Source organism: Amaranthus tricolor, chromosome 7 (assembly GCF_026212465.1).
Source record: "Amaranthus tricolor cultivar Red isolate AtriRed21 chromosome 7, ASM2621246v1, whole genome shotgun sequence".
In the NCBI taxonomy this organism is placed as follows: Eukaryota; Viridiplantae; Streptophyta; class Magnoliopsida; order Caryophyllales; family Amaranthaceae; genus Amaranthus; species Amaranthus tricolor.
This window is the reverse complement of record NC_080053.1, coordinates 19,653,773-19,674,064: the sequence shown is the minus strand read 5'-3', so window position 1 is coordinate 19,674,064 and position 20,292 is coordinate 19,653,773. Positions and strand designations below refer to the sequence as shown.

Sequence of the window (20,292 nt, the reverse complement as noted above, 5' to 3'; positions counted from 1 at the left end):
GATTATGTTGCACGACGTGCAACGCATATTGGGCATTTCTATTGATGGTTCTCTGCCGGCTGAGCCTTCGGAGGCGGAGTGGGAGGTTGGTATCACCAATCTGGTCGGCGAGCCTCTGTCTGAGCTTCGACGTAAAGGTTCATTCACCAGCGGATGCATAAGCGTTGCTGAACTGATGCGGCTGTGTCATAGGTCGCATGCCTTGGATACCCAGACCACAGCGTACTACATGGCTGTCATTGGCTCTACCTTGTTGGCGGATAAGACCAGGACTGGCATGCGACCTCACCCGATAGTTGTCGTCAACGACGATGAACAGGACGTGGCTTGGGGTGCGGTGACTTTGGCGTTCTTGTACAGGCAGCTCGGAATGGCATCTAGGGCTGGTTGCAGGACCATTGCTGGATGCCTCACATTGCTCCAGACATGGATCTATGAGTACTTCCCCGCTTTCCGCCCTCATTCTCGCCGAGATGATGTGCCAAACACGACTAGGGCGGAGATGTGGACGCCGAAGAAAGTAGGTCGTGAGCTGGACAGGTTGATATCATTCCGCAAGGTTCTGGACTCAATGACAGAGACTCAGGTATTTTACATTACATTTTGTCATGCATGTTGTTTTTTATGTGTAGGAAATTTGTTTTTTAACTTGGCCTGTAAGCAGGTTGAATGGACTCCCTACAATTGTGGAGCTGCTGCATTGCTGCATGAGCACCCACGCACCACAGTCATCGGGGGTATCACCTGCTTTGATGTTGTGGAGGTGTATTTTCCGGAGCGGGCATTGCGACAGATTGGGTTCGTGCAGTCTATTCCTCCAGCTCCTATGAGACCAGCCAAGGCTCTTCGACCGGCACACGGAACCTACTCCGTGACCTTTCCTTCTTCTGCTGCTGCATTTGTGGAGGCGTGGAGTAGGTTCCCCTACAGTGGCCGCCTTGTTGAGCAGGGACTTCGACGGGCTACTGTTCCTTTAGAGACTGAACCTAATTACGTTGAATGGTTCAGAGTTTGCTCGCACCCGTACATATCCCGAGACGAATTGCTGGCTTCCGGTCCTGGTCCTGGTCAGAGCAGATCTGATTACGTGAGTTTTATTATAAATTTTTTTCAAGTTTCTTTTATTTAATGATTTAATAACGCACATTGTACTGTTGTGTTTTCAGTTCGCGAAAGAATGGGCCAGTCGATTCTCTCCAGTGGCAAGACTACCTACGCGGCTTGCGGATTTGAACTCCCGTCAACGACATGCGTTAGAAATATACCTTAATGATTGTAGAGAATTATATGATCAATGGCAAACTGATCAAGGGCAAGGCCCTGAATAGTCTGTACTGAAACTATTTTACATTATTTATTGCATTTAATTTCGTCAATGATTGCATTTAATTTACATAAATATACACACTAACCCACATCACACAAATACATGTATATTTGTCTACCAGCATTATAAATTCCTCCTATTAATCAAAGAAATAAATAAATTGTTAACATCACACACTGTAGTATAATTATGGATTATATACAACTTCTAATGAATGTCGTGTATAAATTCTATGGAGTATCTAAATTTACAGCATCGTCAGCGGTGTTATTTGTTGGTGGGGGTACCCCGCGTAGATTATTCCACAGCATAATCCTCGTAGTGAAATTTGTGTCAAGATCTTTCGCGAAATTGTCAGCTGCTTGTTTCCAACGTGGGTGGATCGGCGGCAGAGGGGATGAATCGTCGTTCATAAAAAGTTGAACAAAATGATTTCGATTAACCCAAAGTATATGTATTAGTTTATTTACACTTCTCGCGGCCTGTGATTTTATTAAAGGAAGAATCAAACAGTTGTTTAATGAATCACCGTTAGCAGAACCATAAAAAGCAATGGCAATGTTAAGAAACGTTGCTGCAGAGTAGAAAGCCATCGGTGCATCGAACCAGTGCATGAAAGGAGCAGGTCCATCGGTGTGTGAACCTACTCTGAATATTGACTCGTCTAGTGACTCATGAGATAGATACAAAGTTAGGTATTGCGCTCTGTTCATTTGCATTTCCATACTCATAGCACGTCTTAAAATAGGCCATGCTTCCTCGCCTCCCAGCTCTGTGACGGCAATTGCTCTAAATCCACAGTTACCATCACCTAACACATCAATCCAGTCGAACAAATAAGGAGGAAGCATGAATGGGATGTAATCAGGCCATGGAAACTGTGAGAAATCACGACCTCCTGGATCATCTACAATAAATGTAAATTAAGTTAATATAACCACAATAACAAATAATTAATGAAAAAAACTAAAAATTAATTCAATTACCGGATAAGTTGAAACTGAACTTAATTCCTACTGAAGATTGCGTCTCTCGGCCACTAGATCTGCCACTTGATCTCCCGCGGGAAGAAGATCTAGACCCTCGACCACGAGAAGATGATCGGCTATATTCAAATGAACTTTTTCTCCTTCTCATGGTTTTACTAGTGCTTGGTCTTCTCTTTCTCGGTGGACTAGCGTAAGGCTCAGGTATATCCGCACCATCTGGGTGTAATTCATATTCAAGTACCTCAGCCATTCGGCGAACAAAAGCGGGATCAGATTTAAGGACTTCATCGACCAGAGATTGAAAGTACTCTTTGTCATTGGCGTTCGCGTTTCCACTCTGCTGGTAGTATGGTTACCAAAGTGTAAACCATCATTCGTCCACGCACGCACAAATTTCTCTCTAAGTGGAATCCATGTTCCAGTCAAATACCGAACGACCCTTCGGTTCCTAACCGACCACGTAGTGACGATCCCTTCCCATCTCTTTTCATATTCCCGGATTGTAGCACTTTCAACCAAGGGGTTCCATCTACTTTTCCTAAATAACTGCCCTTGTTGATTTTTCTTGCCGCCGCACAACTTGTCCACCATGTTCTCAACATCGTTGCCAATATGCCAGGTGCATAACAAATGACGTACATCTACATTAAACAAAACAGTGAACGTAATTAAGACATTATCAATAGATATAACCACAATAATGAACTCACATAGCGTTTTTACCTGGGAAGACGTCACGAATAGCTGCAGATAAACCTTCGTCACGATCGGTTACAATGACGCTAGGAGTCTGAGCACTGCCGAAAATATCTCTCAATCCCTGCAGCACCCACGAGTACGACACAGCCGCCTCATCTCGCATCAAACAAAATGCAACCAAGAAGTTGTGATTTGTTGGCGTCATTCCGATGACTTCACATAGTGGCCACTTTGATTTGTTCGTTTTGTACGTTGTATCTATCAGCACAACATACGGCCACGTACGTATCATTTGGATTGAAGTAGGATTTGCAATTAAAAGTCTGCTCAAGTGCCCGTCATTATCCAACTCTGTCCAGACCACATAATTATGTTCTGTGGCCATATGAAGACAGTGTTGAAGGGGAGTCCTGCCCTCCATTTAATCTCTCCTTATTGATTGCCTAATATTATATATCTGATTCATACTAGCATAAAAACCAGGAAAATTATCTCTAATAGAATTCATAATAAAGGCCGGTTGCATTCCGGTTGCACTAAGCTGTCGTATGTGCTCCCGAATATCTACATTAATCCTCGCCCTTACATGACCATCTCTGTACACCAAGAACGGGTGGTTATGTTTTCCCTTTACACCAGGACACACCCTTACCGTCCAAGGTCTTTCTCCTGGTTTACGACTACTTCCTACAATCATAAATTTACACCCACAACTCCTACTTTTAGAACCAGGTCGGGCAGCATTATCTACATTATCTACATCACCCCTAAGTTTACCATAGCGGTGACATCTTAAATAACAACTAACTCTGGAACGTCCTTCTTTCTTTTTATAAGAAGCACGTGTAAATAGAAAACCGATTGTAATTGCTATCGCATCGGCCCAACTATGTAACTCATCTATGGAGATAAATTCCCTATCCGTAACAAAGCGACCGGAGTAGTCTACGTTGTCTCCAAAATTTTCAAACTCCTGCACATTTGAAATGATATAAATTAAGTACATTAATGACTACAATAATAATATTTGGATTAATAATAACAACAACAACAACAATAATAATAATAATAATAATAATAATAATAATAATAATATTTATAATAATAATAATATTAATAAATAAATAGATAACGATAAATCAAATTAATAATGACAATAACAATAATAATTTTAATAATAATAAAAACATTACGTTAACAAAAAAAATTTAAAAACATTTAAAATAAATAAATAATGACAAGAAAAATAATAACAATAATAATAATAGTTATAACAATAATAAATAAATAAATAATTATAACAATAATAAATAAATAAATAAATAATAGTTATAACAATAATAATAATAACAATAATAATAATAATAATAATAACAACAAATACAACAATAATAATAATAATTATAACAATAATAAATAAATAAATTACGTAAATTAAAATATTAAAAAATTTAAAAAATAAAAATGTCAACAATAAAAATTAAAATAATGACAACAACAATAATAATACTAACAATAATTATAAAAATAATTTAAAAATACGTAAATTTAAAAAAAAAAAAAAAAAAATAGCAGTCGCACAGATCTGGGCGACTGAACCGTGGTCCAGTCGCACAAAACTGGGCGACTGAACCATGGTTCAGTCGCCCAGTTTTGTGCGACTGGACCACGGTTCAGTCGCCCAGATTTGTGCGACTTGACCATGGTTCAGTCGCCCAGATTTGTGCGACTTGTTTTTTTTTTTTTTTTTTCTTCGAACGGCAATTTTACGTACCGCATCCGACTCATAGTCGCTTTCGTTAGCCATATTCAACCAACTACGCCTTACAACTTCTTTAACACTTTTTAGAGAGATAGTACCAGTTTTTAGTGAGATAGTACCGTGTTTCAATTCGTATTTCAAACGCATCTCAGAGTTCGATATATATAGACAAATCATCCTCATTAATTCTTAATAGTGTTATTAAGCGTGATTTACATTTATTAATTATTTTTTAACTCCAATGGCATTTTTGTAATTCTTTTAAATCCAGGGGCAATTAAGTAATTTTGGAGGGGGGTGGCGAAAAAATGAAAAGGGGTGGCGAAAAATAGCAACACCCATAAGAAATGGTAAAAAGACATCATAAGGATGCCATATAGTATAATTTTTACTAAAATTAACATTAATTTATTTCTTAATATATGAGTTGCATATCACATTATATAATGTTTTTAAATTTTGTAGGAATAAATATATTTTTGAATTTATAAGTTACTTAAAATTTCCAACTAAAGATTCTTAAAATATATATTTGTTTTTTTATGTTGAAGTATTTACTAATTATTAAAGCTTGTTCGATATCATTTTAATTTTTAAAATATTTCACCAAAAAACAAAAAATACATAATATAAAAAGCGAAATTTCACATAGTAGCATCCAGTTTTCATGAAACGCCAGTGGTAAAACTTTTGTAAGATTTTTCCACATGGTAATAGCATCCAGTTTATACACTATCTAACTGCCGTAATATTTTCCGTTAAATTCTTGTTAATTTTCGTTTAATTCATCATTTTGTAAGATTTTTCCACATGGTAGTATGTAGTTTTTGCTCTCAAATATTTAATTCACCATTTTAACGTTTAATTCACCGATTAATTTATTAACGCCTTTAAATGTTGTAACGATTAAGTAGATTTGTATTAATGCTTGGAATGCACCTTTTGAACTTATGAAATGCACATTTTGAGCTTATAAAATGCGTCTTTTGAATTATTTATTAGTGTTTGTAATGCACCTTTCGAACTTTATAATGCCAATAATTTGAATGAAAATAAAATTGTTACAACATTTAAGGGCATTGATAAATTAATCGTTGAATTAAACATTAAAATGATGAATTAAACATTTGAGAGCAAAAATTGGATGCTACCATGTAGAAAAATCTTACAAAATAATGAATTAAACAGAAATTAACAAAAATTTAACGGAAAATGCTGCAGTAGTTAGATAGTGCATAAATTGGATGCTACAATGTGGAAAAATCTTACAAAAGTGCTACCACTGGCGTTTCATGAAATCTAGATGCTACCATGTGGAATTTCCCTTATAAAAAATCATCTTAAGAATGACAAAAGATCATTATAAAACGTTGTTAGAAGATTACCCAGATTTGCGTTAAAAAGTATAAGAACTTTAATTAATACTTATATTAACAATTTGATTCTTTTCATTAAAAACACTATATATTATAAAATCCTCTATCTATTTTATAAAATATATTATAATTTTATACTATTAACATGTAATTGCATATCTATTTAAAATCTATATTTTATACCATTTTATCTAATAGCTTCCTGCATTGCACGAGTTTCTATATTAGTGCAGGAATATAAGATTTGGGTATTTCTAAGATTTTGACATTTAAATGTTTTTTTATTTTAGTAATAAGAGTTGGATCTCACTTATATCACGTTAGATTCGCCCTGGGGCAAATATTTTCATGCTAACAAATATCTGATCACCAATATCAACTCACGAGTATTAGAATTTAGAATCACACCCAAGTACATTACAAACCTTACTTATAAAGGTCAAGTCCCTTGATTAAGAAGCATAATCTTTTTTTTTCCTCCTTTATATATCATATCTAATTCACTTTGATACAATTTACTAACCCAATTGTATAGGTTAAAATATGTGAGTAACATGCAGTATGCATATGTAACGTCTCATATAATGTCTAATTTTCGAAAACACTTTTAAGAAAAAAAAACTCAAACTAAACAACTATAAAAATATAAGAATTCAATAACTACTTTTTAGGCCAAGCGATTAAACGTGCAAAATAAGAATGTAAGAAAAACACAAGAGAAACGCTCAAAATTAGAAAATTAAACCATTCCAACTCCATCACTTAAGCTAATTAAGTTTGAAAATAATTTAAGAAAATAATAGTAGAGTTGAAAATCCATTTGTGCACATAAGATAATACAAAGCCAATTAATTAATGGAAAAATTACCTAGAATAATCTAACATTTTCATAATTTTCCTACAATAATATTAACGATTGATTAATCGTGAATAATCCCAAGTTTAAGGGTTATTTGTCTAGAGTAAACTTGGGTAACCTGATAACTTGATGACCTGTTATAGTAGATAATTCACCAAAAAAGTAAACTGAAAATTAATGTAAAATTAGTGAAAAATTTTAAAAGTTTACATAAAAAGTTCTAAATAATAAAAAAAATAGAAATTTTTTAAAACATCTTTTTAACGTTTTTTTTGACATTTTATTTTAATTTATCTTTTTCTAAAAAAAATAAAACTTGCTATAACAGGTCGTCAGGTTACCTAAGTTCATTCTAGGCAAACACTCCCTAAAGTTAAAATTATTCATGATTAATCTATAGTTGAAATTATTGTAAAAAAATCATAAAAATGTTGGATTATTCGAGGTAAATTTTTCGTTAATTAATTGATATTTAATAATGACAATCATATGAAGTTCATCATCTCAATTAATCAAAGCGAGCTTAATAGTCTTAGGTAATCCTAGTGTGCACATCCCTCATAAACTTGGATCACAATAAATACAAGAAAGACCAGACATCATCTGTTTATTGTCAGCGACTATACTAACCAAACAGGATTCTGAGTTTGGTGAAAGACCAGCTGCAATGATGAACCTAGAGTCTATTGTTTAAAATGGATGTACTCTTTGGTATTGTTTTGGGGCTGCTTTGTCTGCTTCTTGTTTTGTACAGGTTAACAGTCTAAATATGCCGGCCAAGAGCTGAAAAGGGGCAAGGCCAGTGTGAAATGGGCAGTGTGAAATGGGCAGTGTGATGAGGTCAGTGGGATGAGAACAGCACAACTATAATCATTAGTGGCTAAGCACAGTAGAAAACAAGATCAAATGTAGTTATCCTGGTCGATACAAGAAACAAAGCAACATTTTAACATAGCCAAAATAAAAAATGTAGATGTAGTATTTCATATCCCAATCCTTATAATTCGCCACCCTTTTCATTTTTTCGCCACCCCCCTAGTAAATTACCATATTGCCCTTGGTTTTTGAAAAAATTACAATTATGCCATTGAAGCTAAAATACTCTATATAAACCACAATCACACTAAAGATACTCTCACTACAACTAAAAACCAACATACAAAAGCAAAATTTGGGAGCAAAAATTAAGTTCAATCCGGAATTTATCAATCGAGGTAAGTTATTTGTAATTAAATTTAATCACGGAAAAAAAAAATATATTATAGGAGTCGCCCAGATCTGGGCGACTGGACCCCGGTTCAGTCGCCTAATTTTAGGCGACTGAACCGGGGTCGAGCCGCCCAGATTTGGGCGACTCCTATTATTTTTTTTTATTTTTTTTTTATTTATTATTAAATAAATGTTTATGTTTTGTATATATAAAAATTTTTGTTTTTTAATTTTTTCCTTATATTTAGGAAAAATATATTTAAAGTTTGAAATTTAAAAAAAAAACCTGATTTTTATTAATAAATTAAGTTATTTGTAATTAAATTTAATCACGAAAAAAAAAAAAAAAAATTAAAGGAGTCGCCCAGATCTGGGCGACTGGACCCCGGTTCAGTCGCCTAATTTTAGGCGACTGAACCGGGGTCGAGCCACCCAGATCTGGGCGACTCCTATAAATTTTTTTATTTTTTTTATTTTTTCCGTATGTATTTTATTAATTTTATTATTATTAATTTAATTATTATTATTATTGTATTGTTATTTTTGTTAATATTAAATATATGTTAATGTTATTATTATTAATATTATTATTATTATTGTGATTGTTAATTTTGTATTATTAAATATATGTTAATGTTGTTATTATTAATTTTATTATTATTATTGTTATTGTTATTTTTATTTATTATTAAATATATGTTTATGTTTTGTATATATTTTTTTTAATTAAATGTTAATAATTTTTTGTTATTTTTTTGTTATTTTTTTCCATATTTTATTAATGATTATTATGTATTTAGAAATATTATTATTTATAATATTGAATGAAACCGTAAAAAATTGTAGAAAATGGCTGGTAATCAAGGAAAAGGAAAGGGTTTTTTTAGGCAATTGTTGAGAGGTAATAGTTCTAGGCCTACCTTACTCAGAGGGGACCCGCATGAGAGAGGGGTCACGGGTTCTGCTAGGAGGGCTAGGCAGGAAGAGGCGGCCAGACACAGTGAGGCCCAAAGGTCGAGTACGCTGAACCAAGTGCGTACTCATTTTGATGACCAGGCTGATAGCCTCCAGAGTAGTTGGGGGGTTTATAGTGATGATGATAACGATGCTGATGATGTTCAGTTCCAAGGTCCTGAGCCTGCCCCATTGGACTGAACTATAGTTCGTGGCCCCTAAGGCAGATTTGCCCGTGGCGGCCCTAGTTCTTCCGCCGCATCTGAGCGTGCAGGAGGAAGTTTTGTCGATAATGAGCCGCCACGGGGCAGGCCCTCACAGTCCACTAACACAGACTGGTTAGTGACATCACCCCAGCCCGGGGGGCCGACAGATACGCGACTGATCCCTAGCTATGGCGGGCACATAGCTAAACTTATTTATGACGGCTCCGAGCGTACGCCTCCGATTCTGGAGTGCCGTATTAGGAAGAGACCGGTGGAGTCCATCATCGGATTGAGGGATTTGTCCGTTGAGCTAGTCGATTTTCTACCTTCCACTTCCCTCGGTCGACTACCGGTCATTATGCACCAGCACATCGACTCTGCTTTGATATCGGCGTTCGTCGAGAGGTGGCAGCCGGATACGAACACCTTTCACATGCCCTGGGGAGAGATGACGATTATGTTGCACGACGTGCAACGCATATTGGGCATTTCTATTGATGGTTCTCTGCCGGCTGAGAATTCGGAGGCGGAGTGGGAGGTTGGTATCACCAATCTGGTCGGCGAGCCTCTGTCTGAGCTTCGACGTAAAGGTTCATTCACCAGCGGATGCATAAGCGTTGCTGAACTGATGCGGCTGTGTCATAGGTCGCATGCCTTGGATACCCAGACCACAGCGTACTACATGGCTGTCATTGGCTCTACCTTGTTGGCGGATAAGACCAGGACTGGCATGCGACCTCACTCGATAGTTGTCGTCAACGACGATGAACAGGACGTGGCTTGGGGTGCGGTGACTTTGGCGTTCTTGTACAGGCAGCTCGGAATGGCATCTAGGGCTGGTTGCAAGACCATTGCTGGATGCCTCACATTGCTCCAGACATGGATCTATGAGTACTTCCCCGCTTTCCGCCCTCATCCTCGCCGAGATGATGTGCCAAACACGACTAGGGCGGAGATGTGGACGCCGAAGAAAGTAGGTCGTGAGCTGGACAGGTTGATATCATTCCGCAAGGTTCTGGACTCAATGACAGAGACTCAGGTATTTTACATTACATTTTGTCATGCATGTTGTTTTTTATGTGTAGGAAATTTGTTTTTTAACTTGGCCTGTAAGCAGGTTGAATGGACTCCCTACAATTGTGGAGCTACTGCGTTGCTGCATGAGCACCCACGCACCACAGTCATCGGGGGTATCACCTGCTTTGATGTTGTGGAGGTGTATTTTCCGGAGCGGGCATTGCGACAGATTGGGTTCGTGCAGTCTATTCCTCCAGCTCCTATGAGACCAGCCAAGGCTCTTCGATCGGCACACGGAACCTACTCCGTGACCTTTCCTTCTTCTGCTGCTGCATTTGTGGAGGCGTGGAGTAGGTTCCCCTACAGTGGCCGCCTTGTTGAGCAGGGACTTCGACGGGCTACTGTTCCTTTAGAGACTGAACCTAATTACGTTGAATGGTTCAGAGTTTGCTCGCACCCGTACATATCCCGAGACGAATTGCTGGCTTCCGGTCCTGGTCCTGGTCAGAGCAGATCTGATTACGTGAGTTTTATTATAAATTTTTTTCAAGTTTCTTTTATTTAATGATTTAATAACGCACATTGTACTGTTGTGTTTTCAGTTCGCGAAAGAATGGGCCAGTCGATTCTCTCCAGTGGCAAGACTACCTACGCGGCTTGCGGATTTGAACTCCCGTCAACGACATGCGTTAGAAATATACCTTAATGATTGTAGAGAATTATATGATCAATGGCAAACTGATCAAGGGCAAGGCCCTGAATAGTCTGTACTGAAACTATTTTACATTATTTATTGCATTTAATTTCGTCAATGATTGCATTTAATTTACATAAATATACACACTAACCCACATCACACAAATACATGTATATTTGTCTACCAGCATTATAAATTCCTCCTATTAATCAAAGAAATAAATAAATTGTTAACATCACACACTGTAGTATAATTATGGATTATATACAACTTCTAATGAATGTCGTGTATAAATTCTATGGAGTATCAAAATTTACAGCATCGTCAGCGGTGTTATTTGTTGGTGGGGGTGCCCCGCGTAGATTATTCCACAGCATAATCCTCGTAGTGAAATTTGTGTCAAGATCTTTCGCGAAATTGTCAGCTGCTTGTTTCCAACGTGGGTGGATCGGCGGCAGAGGGGATGAATCGTCGTTCATAAAAAGTTGAACAAAATGATTTCGATTAACCCAAAGTATATGTATTAGTTTATTTACACTTCTCGCGGCCTGTGATTTTATTAAAGGAAGAATCAAACAGTTGTTTAATGAATCACCGTTAGCAGAACCATAAAAAGCAATGGCAATGTTAAGAAACGTTGCTGCAGAGTAGAAAGCCATCGGTGCATCGAACCAGTGCATGAAAGGAGCAGGTCCATCGGTGTGTGAACCTACTCTGAATATTGACTCGTCTAGTGACTCATGAGATAGATACAAAGTTAGGTATTGCGCTCTGTTCATTTGCATTTCCATACTCATAGCACGTCTTAAAATAGGCCATGCTTCCTCGCCTCCCAGCTCTGTGACGGCAATTGCTCTAAATCCACAGTTACCATCACCTAACACATCAATCCAGTCGAACAAATAAGGAGGAAGCATGAATGGGATGTAATCAGGCCATGGAAACTGTGAGAAATCACGACCTCCTGGATCATCTACAATAAATGTAAATTAAGTTAATATAACCACAATAACAAATAATTAATGAAAAAAACTAAAAATTAATTCAATTACCGGATAAGTTGAAACTGAACTTAATTCCTACTGAAGATTGCGTCTCTCGGCCACTAGATCTGCCACTTGATCTCCCGCGGGAAGAAGATCTAGACCCTCGACCACGAGAAGATGATCGGCTATATTCAAATGAACTTTTTCTCCTTCTCATGGTTTTACTAGTGCTTGGTCTTCCCTTTCTCGGTGGACTAGCGTAAGGCTCAGGTATATCCGCACCATCTGGGTGTAATTCATATTCAAGTACCTCAGCCATTCGGCGAACAAAAGCGGGATCAGATTTAAGGACTTCATCGACCAGAGATTGAAAGTACTCTTTGTCATTGGCGTTCGCGTTTCCACTCTGCTGGTAGTATGGTTACCAAAGTGTAAACCATCATTCGTCCACGCACGCACAAATTTCTCTCTAAGTGGAATCCATGTTCCAGTCAAATACCGAACGACCCTTCGGTTCCTAACCGACCACGTAGTGACGATCCCTTCCCATCTCTTTTCATATTCCCGGATTGTAGCACTTTCAACCAAGGGGTTCCATCTACTTTTCCTAAATAACTGCCCTTGTTGATTTTTCTTGCCGCCGCACAACTTGTCCACCATGTTCTCAACATCGTTGCCAATATGCCAGGTGCATAACAAATGACGTACATCTACATTAAACAAAACAGTGAACGTAATTAAGACATTATCAATAGATATAACCACAATAATGAACTCACATAGCGTTTTTACCTGGGAAGACGTCACGAATAGCTGCAGATAAACCTTCGTCACGATCGGTTACAATGACGCTAGGAGTCTGAGCACTGCCGAAAATATCTCTCAATCCCTGCAGCACCCACGAGTACGACACAGCCGCCTCATCTCGCATCAAACAAAACGCAACCAAGAAGTTGTGATTTGTTGGCGTCATTCCGATGACTTCACATAGTGGCCACTTTGATTTGTTCGTTTTGTACGTTGTATCTATCAGCACAACATACGGCCACGTACGTATCATTTGGATTGAAGTAGGATTTGCAATTAAAAGTCTGCTCAAGTGCCCGTCATTATCCAACTCTGTCCAGACCACATAATTATGTTCTGTGGCCATATGAAGACAGTGTTGAAGGGGAGTCCTGCCCTCCATTTAATCTCTCCTTATTGATTGCCTAATATTATATATCTGATTCATACTAGCATAAAAACCAGGAAAATTATCTCTAATAGAATTCATAATAAAGGCCGGTTGCATTCCGGTTGCACTAAGCTGTCGTATGTGCTCCCGAATATCTACATTAATCCTCGCCCTTACATGACCATCTCTGTACACCAAGAACGGGTGGTTATGTTTTCCCTTTACACCAGGACACACCCTTACCGTCCAAGGTCTTTCTCCTGGTTTACGACTACTTCCTACAATCATAAATTTACACCCACAACTCCTACTTTTAGAACCAGGTCGGGCAGCATTATCTACATTATCTACATCACCCCTAAGTTTACCATAGCGGTGACATCTTAAATAACAACTAACTCTGGAACGTCCTTCTTTCTTTTTATAAGAAGCACGTGTAAATAGAAAACCGATTGTAATTGCTATCGCATCGGCCCAACTATGTAACTCATCTATGGAGATAAATTCCCTATCCGTAACAAAGCGACCGGAGTAGTCTACGTTGTCTCCAAAATTTTCAAACTCCTGCACATTTGAAATGATATAAATTAAGTACATTAATGACTACAATAATAATATTTGGATTAATAATAACAACAACAACAACAATAATAATAATAATAATAATAATAATAATAATAATAATAATATTTATAATAATAATAATACTAATAAATAAATAGATAACGATAAATCAAATTAATAATGACAATAACAATAATAATTTTAATAATAATAAAAACATTACGTTAACAAAAAAAATTTAAAAACATTTAAAATAAATAAATAATGACAAGAAAAATAATAACAATAATAATAATAGTTATAACAATAATAAATAAATAAATAATTATAACAATAATAAATAAATAAATAAATAATAGTTATAACAATAATAATAATAACAATAATAATAATAATAATAATAATAACAACAAATACAACAATAATAATAATAATTATAACAATAATAAATAAATAAATTACGTAAATTAAAATATTAAAAAATTTAAAAAATAAAAATATCAACAATAAAAATTAAAATAATGACAACAACAATAATAATACTAACAATAATTATAAAAATAATTTAAAAATACATTAATACGTAAATTTTTTTTAAAAAAAAAAAAAAAAAAAAAAAATAGCAGTCGCACAGATCTGGGCGACTGAACCATGGTTCAGTCGCATAAAACTGGGCGACTGAACCATGGTTCAGTCGCCCAGTTTTGTGCGACTGGACCATGGTTCAGTCGCCCAGATCTGTGCGACTAGACCATGGTTCAGTCGCCCAGATTTGTGCGACTTGTTTTTTTTTTTTTTTTTTTTTTTTTTCCTTCGAACGGCAATTTTACGTACCGCATCCGACTCATAGTCGCTTTCGTTAGCCATATTCAACCAACTTCGCCTTACAACTTCATTAACACTTTTTAGAGAGATAGTACCAGTTTTTAGTGAGATAGTACCGTGTTTCAATTCGTATTTCAAACGCATCTCAGAGTTCGATATATATAGACAAATCATCCTCATTAAATTCTTAATAGTGTTATTAAGCGTGATTTACATTTATTAAGCGTGATTTACATTTATTAATTATTTTTCAACTCCAATGGCATTTTTGTAATTCTTTTAAATCCAGAGGCAATTAAGTAATTTTGGAGGGGGTGGCGAAAAAATGAAAAGGGGTGGCGAAAAATAGCAACACCCTTTCATATTGGTGTAGTAGTTGCTTTTGTTTTTGTTTTAGACTTGTAGGTCAGTAAATGGTGTGAATCCGAATTTTGTAATCATAGTCCACTTCTATGTTTTATCCTTGAGTGGCATGTCTCGATGTTGCTCTGTTTGAATGGTTTTTTCTCTTTCGAGGGTTTTTTTTTACCGGCAGTCTTTGCTTTTACTGTTACAGTATTTTTTATCAGTAATACTTCCTTTTTTCAGAACAAAATACTAATAAAACAGGACGGTCTGCTGAATATTTCTATACTTAGATCACAACAAATAGAATGACTTTATTTCTCTCATATTTCACTTTAAGTGATTTGATGTATTTTAATAATTAGCCATGAGCAGACAATCGTATAATCAAACATGCATTGTAGATTAGTTTCATCATTTCAACATCAAGTGCATACAGGGGCGGTTCAGGGTGTGCGACCGCCCAGGGAACCCAATATAAACAAGCTTATTTCTTTTTCAAAAATCTTTAAAATTATTATTATTGAAGGCAAATCAATAACATCAATTCATCCTATGCGAAAAAAATACAAATGCTAATGCAATCAACCTAATATTACCAATTCTCAATTTATTTCTCAGAAAGTAACTGCTAAAAAATGGATATAGAATCCTCTTAAGTAAGTGTTGAAGAATAAACAATGGTTTTGTAAAATTGATAGGGGCTCAATGGCAAGAAACGAAGCAAGAAAAATAATGGTAGTGGCTATTGATGATAGTAATGGCGGCGACATGCGAAATAAATGTGATATTTTGGTATTAGAAGGAAATAATTTCTAGTCTTTCACTCGTGGAAAGAAGTAAGTGCTTGAATATTTTTTAATTGCCATTGACTCTATTTCTTTTATTTTTTGTATTAAATTTTTATTTTTTCTTTTATTCTGATTGTGTTCTTTTTTTTTCTATCTATTTGATGCTTTGATTACTTTTGATCATTTGGCATTTGATGTCTTTTGTCACTTTTATTTTTACTCAAAATTATAGTTATCTTGTTATTTGTTTATTGGTTTGATTGTCATATCTACTTATTTTATTATAAAAATTAGTATTCATAAATGTTTATTTTTTTTAGTTATATAGCATAAAATTTAGTCTATGTTAATTTTTAAGTGTTTCGTGAAGAGCTTTAATTTTTTTAAATAACTAAAAAATAAACAGGGCCATAAAATTCTTTGCTCTACTCCTAAGTACATAATTCAAAATATCTAACCATAGTTCTATTTGCCAAGTCATCATTTCAACATCAATTTAACTCAACCACAATAGTAATTAATATCATAAATATTTCTCATCTAAATATAACCACATCTTATTACATCATCAAAACAATAATAATACAAATTTCCATCTTCTGTGTCCTTTGCGATTTTCAAAACACCACGTCAACACTAGTGGTTATCGTAATTTCCATCGCAATTTTAAAGGATTGAGTATATATAAACATCAGAAAATGATAGAGCTAATCAGCTAATGGAAGATTAAAAAAAAAGGTGGCCAACAGAAAGACAGTAATGGAATGGAAGTATGCATTTAGAAGCACTCAACAATGCCATGCCCCATTAGAAATCCGAGGTATGGAAGAACATGTTACATGTAGCATGTTTGTTAGAAAGATTGGCTTCCAAGGCTTCCAAGCCTTGAGGTGATTGTTAGACGGTGACAATTCATCTGATAATCATCTCATGGGTCTACTCATGCGGAAACACTCACATAGCATTCGTGGACTCGGATCCCAAACTCACAAATGATGAACATTGACTTGTACATATACTTGAGGATGTTAACACTTTCTCACAAGGCCACACTCACGTGGTAATAGAAGGATAATACCCACGTTTTTAATAATGTGGAATTTTTCTCATATGTAAAGTGACGGTACTTTCTTTTGAACTTGACCATAATTTGGAGGAACACTGTAACCCCCATAATGCCACAAAATATAACATTTGCTACTGCCCCAAATATAAGAATCTCTCCTTGATATAAACGTTGTAGGTTAAGAAATCCAACAGAAAAGTTTTAGGTTGCGTTTGGGAATAAATATTTCATTTCTAGTTATAGATTGCAATTATGAAATCATCAATGAAAAATTTGAGAATAACAAGGTGTGGGGAGTCATTCTCAAATCCTCAACTTTAACCAATTTTATAACAATGGTGGGGTGAATTTGATTCAAAACCAAATTGGAAATTTTCTTATTGCCAAACACTAAATTTAAGTCAAATATCTACTTTCAAATGAAATCATCATTACTAAACATAGTATTCAAGAATTTCCTATAAGGTAGGAATGTAGGCATTATGAAGAGAACTACTCTAAAGTTCAGAAACTCACATATAATATTTTTACGTGACCACTAATTTACTCATTTATTTATTTTTTATCCTTTGTTTTAATTATGCTAATGGCTTAGCTTGTGTTGTAAGTTGCAGGCTTACGAGTTTAGCTTTATTCATTCTCTTTCGTTGCAGGAATTTCTCTATTTGGGCTTTTTTCACATCCTTCTTCATAGGTATGGATTGTCGTCTTCTATCCCCCCCTAGAGTAAGATCATAGTTTCTATAAATAGGATATACTGGATACGATGATACTTAAAAATAAATGAAATATATGATTATAATAATGACATTATTTTAGATACTTAAAGAATGAGGCTAATAAAGTTAAGATTAAAAGAAACTAAAAAAAAATGGAGAATTTCAATTCATTAAGCGACAATATAGCTTGCAAAAACTGAAAAAGAGAAAAGAAGGTATGAAAGACAAATCTTTACTTAAAAAGATGATAAAATGGTACAAATAATTTTGTCATTGGATCTCCTTTTTATGGTTTAAAATCCAAAAAATAGATCCTTGATGTTAGTATGAGGAAACGTGAAAGCAAAAGGCAGTAATAAAAGAAGTGTGAAGTTAGTATTAGTAGTAAATAAAAGTAGCCTTGGGATCTCCAAAAGCTTGCTGGTTTATGATAATGATATAAGCCAACACAAACATCATAAGTTCAGTTTCAGTAACTAAAGTGAGGAGTGACTCCACTGAGTGAGTGCTACTCTAATTCTTTTGGTCAAAAATGGAAACACCAAAAAGAAATTCATTCATCATCATACAAGTAGCTCATGTACCATGCAGCTTAATTACTTTGAATTGATACTAATATTTTCTTTCACAACATGTCGAGTATACACTATAAAAGGACGCTTATATAGCGATTAGCAATTTCGTCGCTAAAAACATTGCTCAAGTTATATAGCGACAGACTTGTGAATAAAATAGCCCGTTGTGTTAAATAGTGTAATCTAGAAAAATCTAGGGAGTAATGTATCAAGAAGTAAGTAAAAAAATTCTATGATATCCTAGAACTATCTAGACTAACACCCTAAAGCTAATAGTCTAGAACTATCTACAAGTTGTAGAAAAGACTAGAAACATAATGATGGTGAAAGCACCAACATAAAAGCACTATATATATGTGTTGCATGCTCTCATTTGTAACCAAGCCACATAATACAAAAAACCTTTTTTCACAAAAGCCATCAACTCTCCTCTTTATTTTTCATACTAGCATCTTCAATATTTATTAATCAAAATCAATAATCCACTACAACTTCCGCATATTAATTCTAACATTTGGTATCAAGAGCCACTAATCCAAAGCCTTTTTTTTAATCATATATCATCCAAATTTCATATCAATACCAACTCCACATATATATATAAATGGCCTCCCCTAACCCCAATTCAAACCCAAACACAAACATATTTAATCCCCAAGTTAATTGGGTACCTATATTTAAAGGGGAGAAATTTGATCAATGAAGTATGCAAATGAAATCAATTTTCATTACCCAAGATATATGGGAAATTATTCAAGATGGTTATGAACAACCCAAAGATGCCAATGAAGAGGCTTCTTGGGATGACACAAAAAAGTGTCAATACAAGCAAAACAAAAGAAGGGATCATTATGCCCTCTCTATAATATATCGTGGACTACATGAGACGATCCTACCAACAATCATGACCGCCACAACTGCAAAGGAGGCATGGAGCACTTTGGAGACAAAATATCGAGGCTCGGAAAAGGTAATACTCTTCAAATTACAATCTTTATGGGGTCAATTTGATAGTATGCAAATGACCGATAATGAGTCAATTCAATCATATACCGACCGAGTCTCAAATATTGTTAACCAAATTCGATCCAATGGAGACACCATTGAAAATGTTAAAATAATTCGAAAAATATTAAGAACTTTAACCAAAAAATTTGATCATATTGTGGCTGCTATAGAAGAATCTAATAAAGATTTAAGTTCACTCACCATGACTGAATTAATGGGCTCTTTATTAGCACATGAAGAAAGAATGCGTAAATTTGAAGAGCAACCAATTGAACAAACTTTTCAGGCTAAATTAAAATTTTCTAATAATGGAAAAAATATAAATGGCCACGGTAATAATTTTCAACCAAAAAAGGGCAATTTTAACAACCGTGGTAGGGGGAGAGGAAATCATAAAAATCAAGGGAGCCGAGATAACAACTCTTATTGCATATTATGCAAGAAAAACAATCATAATACAAGAGATTGTCGGTACAAATGCAAAAGATGTACTCGACACTCTCATTTTGAAAAAAATTGTTATTTCCAGCAAAAGGAAGAGGCTAATTTCACAGAAAATAATGATCAATTATTTTACACATGTCTGAATGCTCAAGAAGAGCAAACTGACACATGGTACATCGATAGTGGTTGCTCCAACCACATGACCGGAAATAAAAATTCATTTGCTAATCTTGATGAAAATATAAAATCACAAATAACACTTGGTGATGGGAGTAACCAAGTAGTTGCCGGAAAAGGAACAATTGTTGTTAAAACAAAAAACGGCTCCTCTAAATTCATCCCCGATGTCTTTTATGTCCCTGGGCTAGCACAAAATTTGTTAAGTGTGGGTCAGTTAGTCTAAAAAGGCTATATGGTAAAATTTGATAATAATCAATGCCACATATATGATAAGAAAAAGGGGCAATTAATCACTACCACTAAAATGGCTCCAAATAAAATTTTTCCACTTAAAATGCAATTGGAGTTTAATACTGCCCTAAGTACAATGGTGAATGAATCCGAATTGTGGTATTTGAGATTCGGACATTTAAATTTTGACAGTTTAAAACTGTTAAAAAATAGAGAAATGGTGATTGGGCTACCACCAATCACTAATGAAAAGAAAATTTGTGAGGGTTGTATCTATGGCAAAATG

General features: G+C 35.2%; 5 protein-coding genes across 5 annotated transcripts; 3 read left to right on the top strand and 2 right to left on the bottom strand.

Annotated features, from left to right (window-relative positions):
- The first annotated feature begins 794 nt into the window (after positions 1-794).
- Positions 795-1,443, top strand: LOC130818934 (uncharacterized). Its single transcript, XM_057685213.1, has 2 exons — positions 795-1,087; positions 1,167-1,443. The coding sequence occupies exons 1-2, from the start codon at positions 827-829 to the stop codon at positions 1,326-1,328; spliced, it is 423 nt and encodes a 140-aa protein (XP_057541196.1). The 5' UTR covers positions 795-826; the 3' UTR covers positions 1,329-1,443.
- Positions 1,444-1,557: 114 nt separating this feature from the next.
- Positions 1,558-2,566, bottom strand: LOC130818604 (uncharacterized). The gene is made up of 2 exons (XM_057684767.1): positions 2,314-2,566; positions 1,558-2,234 (listed from the first exon to the last, which is right to left on the bottom strand). The coding sequence occupies exons 1-2, from the start codon at positions 2,564-2,566 to the stop codon at positions 1,558-1,560; spliced, it is 930 nt and encodes a 309-aa protein (XP_057540750.1).
- Positions 2,567-10,111: 7,545 nt separating this feature from the next.
- LOC130818603 (protein MAINTENANCE OF MERISTEMS-like) lies at positions 10,112-10,664 on the top strand. Its single transcript, XM_057684766.1, has 3 exons — positions 10,112-10,420; positions 10,499-10,561; positions 10,656-10,664. Exons 1-3 carry the CDS (start codon positions 10,112-10,114, stop codon positions 10,662-10,664), a joined length of 381 nt encoding a protein of 126 aa, XP_057540749.1.
- A 727-nt stretch (positions 10,665-11,391) lies between these two features.
- LOC130818602 (uncharacterized) lies at positions 11,392-13,832 on the bottom strand. The gene is made up of 4 exons (XM_057684765.1): positions 12,874-13,832; positions 12,604-12,791; positions 12,148-12,487; positions 11,392-12,068 (listed from the first exon to the last, which is right to left on the bottom strand). Exons 1-4 carry the CDS (start codon positions 13,268-13,270, stop codon positions 11,392-11,394), a joined length of 1,602 nt encoding a protein of 533 aa, XP_057540748.1. The 5' UTR covers positions 13,271-13,832.
- A 5,023-nt stretch (positions 13,833-18,855) lies between these two features.
- Positions 18,856-19,998, top strand: LOC130818601 (uncharacterized). The gene has a single exon (XM_057684764.1). The coding sequence runs from the start codon at positions 18,856-18,858 to the stop codon at positions 19,996-19,998; it is 1,143 nt and encodes a 380-aa protein (XP_057540747.1).
- The last annotated feature ends 294 nt before the right edge of the window (positions 19,999-20,292 follow it).

Bases quoted from the DNA above. Each gene is read 5' to 3' on its own strand.
- LOC130818934 (XM_057685213.1), top strand. From the start codon at position 827: ATGAGACCAGCCAAGGCTCTTCGACCGGCACACGGAACCTACTCCGTG. The intron at 1,088-1,166 runs GTGAGTTTTATT...TTGTGTTTTCAG, and splicing joins GTCAGAGCAGATCTGATTAC to TTCGCGAAAGAATGGGCCAG.
- LOC130818601 (XM_057684764.1), top strand. From the start codon at position 18,856: ATGAAATCAATTTTCATTACCCAAGATATATGGGAAATTATTCAAGAT.
- LOC130818603 (XM_057684766.1), top strand. From the start codon at position 10,112: ATGCGACCTCACTCGATAGTTGTCGTCAACGACGATGAACAGGACGTG. The intron at 10,421-10,498 runs GTATTTTACATT...GCCTGTAAGCAG, and splicing joins ACTCAATGACAGAGACTCAG to GTTGAATGGACTCCCTACAA.
- LOC130818604 (XM_057684767.1), bottom strand. From the start codon at position 2,566: ATGGCTGAGGTACTTGAATATGAATTACACCCAGATGGTGCGGATATA. The intron at 2,235-2,313 runs GTAATTGAATTA...CATTTATTGTAG, and splicing joins GTTCAGTTTCAACTTATCCG to ATGATCCAGGAGGTCGTGAT.
- LOC130818602 (XM_057684765.1), bottom strand. From the start codon at position 13,270: ATGGAGGGCAGGACTCCCCTTCAACACTGTCTTCATATGGCCACAGAA. The intron at 12,792-12,873 runs GTAAAAACGCTA...TGTTTAATGTAG, and splicing joins TATTCGTGACGTCTTCCCAG to ATGTACGTCATTTGTTATGC. The intron at 12,488-12,603 runs GTTAGGAACCGA...TACTACCAGCAG, and splicing joins GGATCGTCACTACGTGGTCG to AGTGGAAACGCGAACGCCAA.